General features: G+C 40.7%; 2 protein-coding genes across 2 annotated transcripts in view; one reads left to right on the top strand and one right to left on the bottom strand.

Annotated features, from left to right (window-relative positions):
* The window catches only part of phlpp1 (PH domain and leucine rich repeat protein phosphatase 1), a 76,902-nt gene that overhangs the window by 48,532 nt on the left and 18,283 nt on the right, over positions 1–10,087 (bottom strand). The gene's annotated exons all lie outside the window — the stretch shown is intronic.
* LOC311046390 (uncharacterized protein) lies at positions 2,706–6,099 on the top strand. The gene is made up of 3 exons (XM_084058662.1): positions 2,706–3,836; positions 4,360–4,416; positions 5,114–6,099. Exons 1-3 carry the CDS (start codon positions 3,452–3,454, stop codon positions 5,155–5,157), a joined length of 486 nt encoding a protein of 161 aa, XP_083914788.1. The 5' UTR covers positions 2,706–3,451; the 3' UTR covers positions 5,158–6,099.

Raw genomic sequence — 10,087 nt, 5'->3', positions numbered from 1 at the left:
CATTGTTCTTGCGTTAATATAAATGAAAAATAAATAAATAATAATAATACATTTCTAACTCAGAGAACGTACAAATGGAACCAAATCATGTACCCGTAATCCACTTCATTCCACTCATCGTTGAATTAAAAAAAGGTGTGAAACTCCTTTTACCTTCACAAATGGAGAAAATTCACGTGTGTAATGACAATATGGTGTGCGACACAGAAAAACCATTGGCTAGCAAGCTGTAGTGTACTTCATTGGTTCTCAACGGCAGTTCTGGGGACCACCAGGGGTCCAAATAGACCCTTATGGGTCCACAGTGTACAATACAATAAAATTAAAAAAGTATCATATGGAGGTCTGTGCATAATTATCAAACTGGGGATCCTTGAAATTAAATAGGTTGAGAATCAGTGTTTTGGAACATCCAAGCACAGAGTCTTACAGAGCCTTGCATCAGTTATGAAAAACCTAAGTTTACAGTGATAATGCTGGGCAGTTTGCTGTATGGTTTTGCTGTACCGTAAAGGAATTAGATTTCCACTGCCTGGTTGGGTCTATTATGTTCTACTAATGCCCTCATATTTTGCCAATACAGACTAAGGTTATCCGAGGTCAAATCCATAACCCAGGGTATTAAGCTTTGCATTCATTACATTCTCTGCAGATCGCCAATGGTCATATAGTCATTCAACCAGTGGTGGAAAAAGTTCTCAATTTCTTTTTACTTAAGTGAAAGTATCAATACTGCTATGTAGAAACAATGTTACAAGTAAAAGTCCGGAATAAAAAAATTACTTTAAGTACCAAAAGTAGAAAGTTTGAACGTATGAAATGTATACAAATATTTTGAAAATAGCCGAAGTAGCCGAAGAGCTTCGGCCATTTTCATATGGCCAAAATGTATATAGGGCTAAAGTGGTTAATGTACGTTTTGTAATAATAATACAAATCTACAAAGTAACTAAAGTTTTCAAATAAACGCAGTGGAGTAAAAGTATAATATTTGCCTCTGAGATGCAGTGGAGTAGAAGTAAAAGTACTGACAATACTCCAGCAAAGTAAAAAAAATACCTCAAAATTGTACTTAAGTACAGTACTTGAGTACACGTACGTAGTTACTTTACACCACTGTCTGCAACAGGGTGGACAGCGTTCCACACCACACGTCCCAGACTCGTCTCCCTTCTGCCTCCCAAACCGTGGAACCGTGAACTCCCCATTGCAGTTATAACTGCAGACTCACTCCACATACAGTACCTCTTCAGACTTGACCTTAGGCCGTAGCACTTGCCCTAGCCTTGACAGCCATGCAGTCTTATGCAAAGGTTAAAATGTATGGTATTTAGACAGACGCCAGGTTCATTTGTTGACCTGGCATCCTATAGTTTGTATAGTTTCAATGTACATATATATATCTTTTTTATATTATAATGTTTAGACTGGTTTACCAATGATCCTAGCTTATTACTGAGGCGCTACTCCGTCTCTATGCATTTGATGTATTACCTTGTGTTTAACTTGCTTACTGTAAATCGCTGTGGATTAAGAAGAGCTTCTGCTAAATGCCTAAATTGTAAATTGCGATGTTGGGCAATACTACAGTACATTACCAGCAGGCCATGAAGGGTGGTTGCACTCAATTTGGAGGCAAACGGAAGCGCCGCTTTTGCCCACAGAACTGAACACACACGTGCACGCGTACGGACTGAGCTACTGTTTGTGCGATAATGAACTGGCAGGAGAGCCAGAGTGCCCAGTTATGTAATGTATCTTCCTACCGCTTGTTCTCCCTCACACATACACACACACACACTCAGACACTCAGACACAGGTCAGGGCTACTCTGACCCTCTGGGTTTTAAGTAACCCCTCAGGCTGTGTATATGCATATTTTACATGAATGAATGTTGGCAAGTTGTAGGGGAAATGTCTCAACAGCAAGCCCAAACTTCTCCAACCGGCATCCTCTCCTATTCCCCGCTCTGTCTTTTCCTACCTAGGGCTGTCACGATCATGACATTACCTGACGATTAACATATTTAATTGTGTTTTTCCTCACTGGACCGTATGAACAAACAAATTACATTTCTGTCTAGGCTTTTTAAACAACAAGTGCACAGGGCAGATAAGACTAAATAACTTCAATAACTTTTTAAAATTTAGAGTAGACAATTATTTTTTACTCCTTTTTCTCCCCAATTTAACCCATTGAGACCTGAAGCCGATTCTACATGTCTCCTAAATCCTAACAGTTTTCTGAAAAACGTATGTTTCTATATCAGTGGTTCTCAAACTTTTTCATGTCAAGGACCCCCAAAATGATATGTATTTGGCCGCGGACCACCATCAAAATATGTTGTTCCAGGGACCCCCAGAAGCAAAGATTTGTTAAAAATGTTCGCTTTAAAAATATATATATATTCAAAGATTTGCACACATTTTCACAAATTTTCAAAAATAGCAGATCTACAAGCTCATAGCGCGGCACTCGGTGCCGCGCTATGAGCTTGTAGATCTGCTATTTTTGAATAGCTAAAGTGTAAAATAATGCTTTTTTTTTGCTCAAATCAAAAAGTGACACAGATTCCAGGTCTTAACACATTACCTACTATCCACGGTTCTACTCGTGAATCAAAATGTACCCCTTTACCTGCCACGGGCTCATTCACGGTTTAAACCGTGAATGTGTTTTTTCATTGATTTACTGTATATTACACTGTTGCGCAGCCTGTGCGTTAATATTGGACCTGTAGATGAAGGGGTTAACCGAAAAAACACGTGATCAGTCAGCTGATCACAAACAGCTGTTTGCCCAAATGTGACAAAATGGAGACGGTAGTGCAGCATCGGCCATTGCGCCCAAACATTTGAGAGAGACAGAGAGTGACGGTGATCGGAGTGAAAAGAGTGGGGGTTGGTAACAGCAATAGAGTTAAAATTATTTTTGAGACAGGTCAGTCAGTGTGTGAGACAGTTTGTGAGTCAGTTAGTGATTGAGAGAGTGTGTGTGTGTGTGTGTGTGTGTGTGTGTGTGTGTGTGTGTGTGTGTGTGTGTGTGTGTGTGTGTGTGTGTGTGTGTGTGTGTGTGTGTGTGTGTGTGTGTGTGTGTGTGTGTGTGTGTGTGTGTGTGTGAGAGTGTGTTAGAAAGTGTGAGCGTTTGAGTGTCTTTAGTTTAGTTTTAGTTTTTTAGTTTTTAGTTTTATTTCAGTCGAGAGAAGAGAGGAGAAGAGAGGATCAGAGAGGAGAGGAGAGGAGAGGAGAGGAGATCATTTGGTGTAGTGTGGTCGGAGAGAGAGGAGAAAAGCTTGTAGTTATCGGGGAGAAGAGGAGAGATCATTTGGTGTGGTCGGAGAGCGGAGCAGAGAGGAGAGGTCAGTTATAGTGATCGGGAGAGGAGAAGAAAAGAAAAGAGGAGATCAGATATAGCGTAGTATAAGATAATACTGTCTCTCTCTGTGATAATATGAGGGCAAAAAAAAACTCAAACAGGGGCGCCAAACAAGTGACCGGTTCGCTACGCCAGCAGACACTGTTGGAGTCGTTGATGACTCGGGCTACTGGGGCACAACCAGCGCCGCTTGTGGACGATAAGAAGCGGTTACGCCAGTTACTGGGATTGGGCCCATCTACTCCGGTGGACGGGGAGGACGAGCAACAGTTAGTGGGGGCGACCTCTACTACGCCCGCAACGGGCCCATCTACTCCGGTGGACGGGGAGGACGAGCAACAGTTAGTGGGGGCGACCTCTACTACGGCCGCAGCGGGCCCATCTACTGCCGCGGTACCGACCGATGGTGTTCGTCGGAGCGGCAGGACCCGTCCGGAGCCCGGAGCTCACTTCAGCAGTGGTAAGATTATTTTTTATTGTGTTTTATTGTGTGTGTTTGGTGGACTAGACACGAGAAGTTGTTGCCAGGTCTGCTTATAAGTTATAAGAGACACACACACACACACACACACACACACACACACACACACACACACACACACACACACACACACACACACACACACAGAGTAGCATGGGGACACCGTCTCTGATTATGATGTTAGCCTATATATTTACTGTGCTGGTGAGTGATGCCTCATAAAAATAGCAGATCCACAAGCTTGTGAGCTTGTAGATGGCTGCTATTTTTATTCTTTTTTTTTGTAGGGGGATGCAGGTGCACAAAGCACTCTCCTCTGACCTTGTCTATAAAAATAGCAGATCTACAAGCTCGTTGTGAGTTTGTAGATCTGCTATTTTTATGGGGGAGTAGGCAGGTGTGCTTTATTGTAAGTCACTCTGTCTGGATAAGAGTGTTTGCTAAATACCTAAATTGATTTGATCTTCATAATATTTACCAAGTATTTGATATTTCATTTCAGACTTTGTTGAGGATGTGGAGGATGGCCGGACAACCCTGGCCAGACCATCTAGCAGAGGTAAGAACTTTTTCTGTATGACACTTGTACACAGGAATACAAAATTGCTAAAACCCCACAGGACAATGGTACATGTAGCCTATATATTTACCATGCATGTGTGTGGTGCCATAAAAAATGTCCAGTTCATGTCAACAAACCTTTTCAAAATCCTCTTTGATCTGAATTGGACTGACAGTAGATTCACACACAACACTGTAGCATGGGGACACAGTCTGATTATGAAGGATGATAATGTAGCCTATATATTTACTATGTTCTATTGTGTGATGCCTTATACAATTGCTAAAACCCCACAAAACAATGGTACATGTAGGCTATATATTTATCATGCATGTGTGTGGTGCCATAACAAATAGCAGATCTACAAGCTCGTTGTGAGTTTGTAGATCTGCTCTTTTTATTCTTTTTTTTGGAGGGGGATGCATGTGCACACAGCCCCCCTGTGTGTTGATCTGAATTGGACTGACTATAGATTCACACACAACACTGTAGCACCACCAACACACTCTGTCTGATTATGAATGATGATAATGTAGGCTATATATTTACTATGTTCTATTGTCGGATGCCTTATAAAAATAGCAGATCTACAAGCTCTTTGTGAGTTTGTAGATCTGCTATTTTTAGTCGCTCTGTCTGGATACGAGTGTTTGCTAAAAGTCTAAATTGGTATTTTGTGTATGTATATTTACAGCTATCCGACAGCCCTGCCGACTTTCTACAGCTACTCCTGCCTGATGTTCTGCTCCAGGAGATATGCAACCAAACCAACTCATATGCTAAGCAGAGACTTTCAGAGAAGCCACATGCCAGAGGAAAGCGTTGGACAGCATTGACCGTTGTAGAGCTGAAGCGTTTCCTGGGGCTGCTGTTTCTGTCTGGGCTTGTTTCCAAACCTGAGCTTTCACACTACTGGTCAACCGATGAGAACCTAGTAACACCATTCTTCGGCAGGACCATGAGCAGGAACCGCTTCCAGTTGATTTGGAGCAATCTTCACTTCAATGACACTCCTTCTAAAGACCCGATAAGTATGGCATCAAATCTTATATGCTCTGTGACTCAACGACCGGCTATCTTCACAACATGAAGCCAGACTGTGGCATCAAGTGTTCCATCCCGGATACCGTCACCTACCTGCTAGGAGGCCTTGCAGGTGAAGGATACCGATTGTGGATGGACAACCTCTACAATAGCAATCTCTACAATATAACCCTGTAACAATTGAGCACACACACACACACACACCCCCCCACACACACACACACACACACTCTCTCTCTTTATTACTTTGAAAAGAAAGACTTTGAGCTGTGTTGCACTTGATATGCCATGTAATAAAATGTGTTCAAAAGCAGTTTTTTTTTTAAATAAAGTATTGTTTACATGACTGATGTCAATGAAGGCGAAAAATAAACGTCAAAGACTTGAAATCATTTTTTATGTCTAAACGTGTTTCTTTCACTAAAACTCTGAATCCAAGAGAAAGCTGTATGCAACTACCTCTAGCTAAAAAACAGAACATGCTATAAACTTACTTTTTTCCCAGATGAAAGAAGAGATTCTAAGCTTTATTTTGAGATATTCCATGTGTTCATAGTCCTAGCACAAAACATTCTGTGTGTCCCCAAAGATTTTTATGACTCTAAACGTGTTTATTTTACTAAATCGCTTATATCTCTGAATCTAAAGCAGTTTTTTTTTATTTTTTATTTTTATAAAGTATTGTTTACATGACTGATGTCAATGAAGGCGAAAAATAAACGTCAAAGACTTGAAATCATTTTTTATGTCTAAACGTGTTTCTTTCACTAAAACTCTGAATCCAAGAACAAAGGACAGTTTTTGGTGAAAACAAGCTGTATTCAACTACCTCTAGCTAAAAAAACAGAACATGCTATAAACTCAACTTTTTTTCCCAGATGAAAGAAGAGATTCTAAGCTTTATTTTGAGATATTCCATGTGTTCATAGTCCTAGCACAAAATGTTCTGTGTGTCCTCAAAGATTTTTATGACTCTAAACGTGTTTATTTTACTAAATCGCTTATATCTCTGAATCTAAGACAAAAATGACATTTTTTGGTGAAAGCAAGCTGTATTCAACTACCTCTAGCTAAAGAACAGAACATGCTAGAAACTCACTTTTTCTTTCAGATGAAAGAAGAGATTCTAAGCTTTATTTTGAGATATTCTATGTGTTCATAGTCATAGCACAAAATGTCCTGTGTGTCCTCAAATATTAGTCAGAATGGTCAAAATCCCTGGCACTGAGGGAACCTTTTCTGAAAAACCCCTCTGGCAGGGAATGTGTTAATGGGTTAAACAAAAAGTGCCCAGGGCAGATAAGACAAAATAACTTCAATAACTTTTTAAAATTTAGAGTAGACAATTATTTTTCACTCCTTTTTCTCCCCAATTTAATCGTTATGCCAATTCATTCCTCCCCACACACATTTCTGTGTTGTCACTCTGACTGCTGTCGTATCCTCCTGGTGGTGGGGAGCCCCCACCAGGAGGACGTAGAGCCTTCGTCCTACTCCTCCCGCCCAACACTCCCCGCTGACAGATGCTGCCCCAGCCCATAGGAGTATGTGTAATGACCATTATCACCCTCCTCCCCACCCGGCTTCCCTCCCCCGAACACGGGCCAATTGTGTTCGTGCAGACGATCGACAAAGCCAGATGCACCGCGGTGGATTCGAACCCACAACCTCCGTGGTGGTGGGCAGTGACTTTACCACTGCGCCACTGCTCCATCATCTCCACAGGCTCCTCTGCAACCCCACACACCATGGGGTTGGGATCCGAAACCGGAGGAACCGGATCCAACATTGAGGAACTGGAACCGGTTTGATCACACTGTCAGAGCTGGTATGTGGACTTCACGTCTGCTATGCAATTACAATACTAGTGGTTCTCAAACTTTTACATTTAAAAAGGATCACCATAACTCTGAGAGTATACTAATGGAATCAAATGGACCCTTAGTATGTCCTGTATGTCTCAGAGTAACAGACCTTTAGGGTCTATTTGGAACTCCCTATAGGAATCATTAAAGAGAACCGTTAAGGAATCGGACCGTTAAGAGGGAATCGTTAAGGAACCGGAATCGTTCAAATCCTAAAAGGATCCTATTCCTAACCCTACACATATACCCAGGCCTTGTTCAGCATTCCCTCAGCTCCTTGACCACCTCCAAGCCCAGCTCAGCTCAGCCCAGCCCAGCCCAGCTGAGCCCAGCTCAGCTCAGCTCAGCACACCCAGCCAGCTAGCCAGCAGGCCGGCCCTGCAGTGTGGCCTCTGTGTGAACGTTGCCTCCATGCTGAAGGACAGCGTGTTGACAGCTACGGGGTCACCGCTGTCCAGGCAGAGTGAGAGGGTGGCACATACTCATGAATGATGCAGCACAGTCCCTGGGCTCTCATAGCTCTGCTCCCAACACATGGAGCTACATCCACCCATATGCAGTGGTGGAAAAAGTACTCACATTTTTTACTCAACCCATTAAGACCTGAGGACCCCCATCTCAAAATATTTAGTTCCAGGGTTCCCCAGTAGCAGAGATTTGAGTTACAAATTTTTGCTTAAAAGAAAACAAAAAAGAAAAAAAAAAAATATATATATATATATATATATATATATATATATTCAAAGATTTGCACAAATGTTCAAGATTTTTCAAAAATAGCAGATCTACAAGCTCATAGTGCGGCACTCGGTGCCGCACTATGAGCTTGTATATCTGCTATTTTTGAATAGCCAAAGAAATCTAAAAATGACACAGATGCGTCCCAGGTCTTAATAGGTTAAGTAAAAGTATCAATACTGCAATGTAGAAATACTAGTAAAAGTATAAAGTCAGGAATATAAGAAATTACTTGAGTAAAAGTACAAAGGTTCTGGTATCAAAATGTACTTAAAGTACCAAAAGTAAACAGTACTCATAATGCAGAATGTCCCATTTTGTCCCAAGTTTTCAAAATGTATAAAATGTATAGAAATCTTTTGAAAATAGCAGATCTACAAGCTTACAATACGCATAGTGAGCTTGTATAAATGTATATAGGGCTGAAGTGGGTAATGTATGTTTTGTAATAATAATCTAAATCTACAAAGTAACTAGCAGCTAAAGTTTTCAAATACTTGAGGTGGAGTAAAAGTATAATATTTGCATCTGAGATGTACGTGGTGTAGAAGTAAAAGTACTGTGCAAATTGGAAATACTCCAGTAAAGTAAAAAATACAGTACCACAAAATTGTACTTAAGTACAGTGCTTGAGTAAATGTACTTAGTTACTTTACACCACTGCCCATATGCGCGCTTGTGTTCACACACACACACACACACACACACACACACACACACACACACACACAAAGACCTGGAACTGTGTCATTTTTAGATTTGAGCAAAAAAAGCATTATTTTACACTTTGGGCTATTCAAAAATAGCATATATACAAGGTCATAGCGCGGCACCGAGTGCCGCGCTATGAGCTTGTATATCTGCTATTTTTGAAAGATCGTGAAAATGTGTGCAAATCTTTGAATATATATATATTTTTTTAAAGCAAACATTTTTAACTCAAATCTTTGCTTCTGGGGGGTCCCTGGAACAAAATATTTTGATGGGGGTCCGTGGCCAAATACATATCATTTTGGGGGTCCTTGACATGAAAAAGATTGAGCAGCACTGATATAGAAACATACGTTTTTCAGAATACTGTTGAGATTTAGGAGACCTGTAGAATCGGCTCATCATCTCAATGGGTTAACAAATACACATTCAACAGGCATCTGAACACCTACGTAGAACAGTGGTAATGAAGAGGCCACTGTTGTTACGTATTATTTGTATTATTAGCCTCTCAGAATACCCTATATACAATCCTACAGCAAACATCTCATCTATAGAACGGTCCTTATGGACTCATTAGCGTCTGCATGTTTGCACCGGGGAATATCAGCTATGGACACAAAGCGGGCATAAGGAGGAGCAATTAAGACATGGAAAGGATGAGTGGTGTACTTCATATAGCACAGTTAGCCATTATATCTCTAGGATCAAGGCAAGCCCTTTGGTGTGTGTGTGTGTGTGTGTGTGTGTGTGTGTGTGTGTGTGTGTGTGTGTGTGTGTGTGTGTGTGTGTGTGTGTGTGTGTGTGTGTGGTTATGACCAGTGGTGGAAAAAGTACTCAAATTCTTTACTTAAGTAAAAGTATCAATACTGCAATGTAGAAATACTCTGTTAGAAGTAAAAGGCCCGTATTCAAAATGTTACTTGAGTACAAAAAGTACAAAACTATTGGCATCAAAATATACTTAAAGTACCAAAAAAGTAAAAGTACTAAAATGTTTGAAAATAGCAGATCTACAAGCTCACAATGCGTCGCGTTAGCTTGTAGATCGGCTATTTAGCTTGTAGATCGGCTATTTTCAAATAGCCTATATATAAAACAGGGCTAAAGTAGTTAATGTATGAAATGTATTATAATATAGTAATTTATATCTGCAAAATAACTAGTGACTAAGTGGAGTGGAGTGGAAGTAAAAGTATTAAACATCAGAAATACTCCAGTAAAGTAAAAGTACCTCAAAACTGTACTTAAGTGCAGTACTTGAGTAAATGTACGTAGTTACTTTACACCACTGGTTATAACAAACCTAG

This window comes from Gymnoscopelus microlampas, assembly GCF_963454915.1.
Source record: "Gymnoscopelus microlampas genome assembly, chromosome: 5".
NCBI classification, from domain to species: Eukaryota; Metazoa; Chordata; class Actinopteri; order Myctophiformes; family Myctophidae; genus Gymnoscopelus; species Gymnoscopelus microlampas.
This window is presented reverse-complemented; position numbering and strand designations above follow the sequence as displayed.

Coding starts and splice junctions, on each gene's coding strand:
- LOC311046390 (XM_084058662.1), top strand. CDS start 3,452: ATGAGGGCAAAAAAAAACTCAAACAGGGGCGCCAAACAAGTGACCGGT. Junction 3,837..4,359: donor CGGAGCTCACTTCAGCAGTG/GTAAGATTATTT, acceptor ATTTCATTTCAG/ACTTTGTTGAGGATGTGGAG. Junction 4,417..5,113: donor GGCCAGACCATCTAGCAGAG/GTAAGAACTTTT, acceptor GTATATTTACAG/CTATCCGACAGCCCTGCCGA.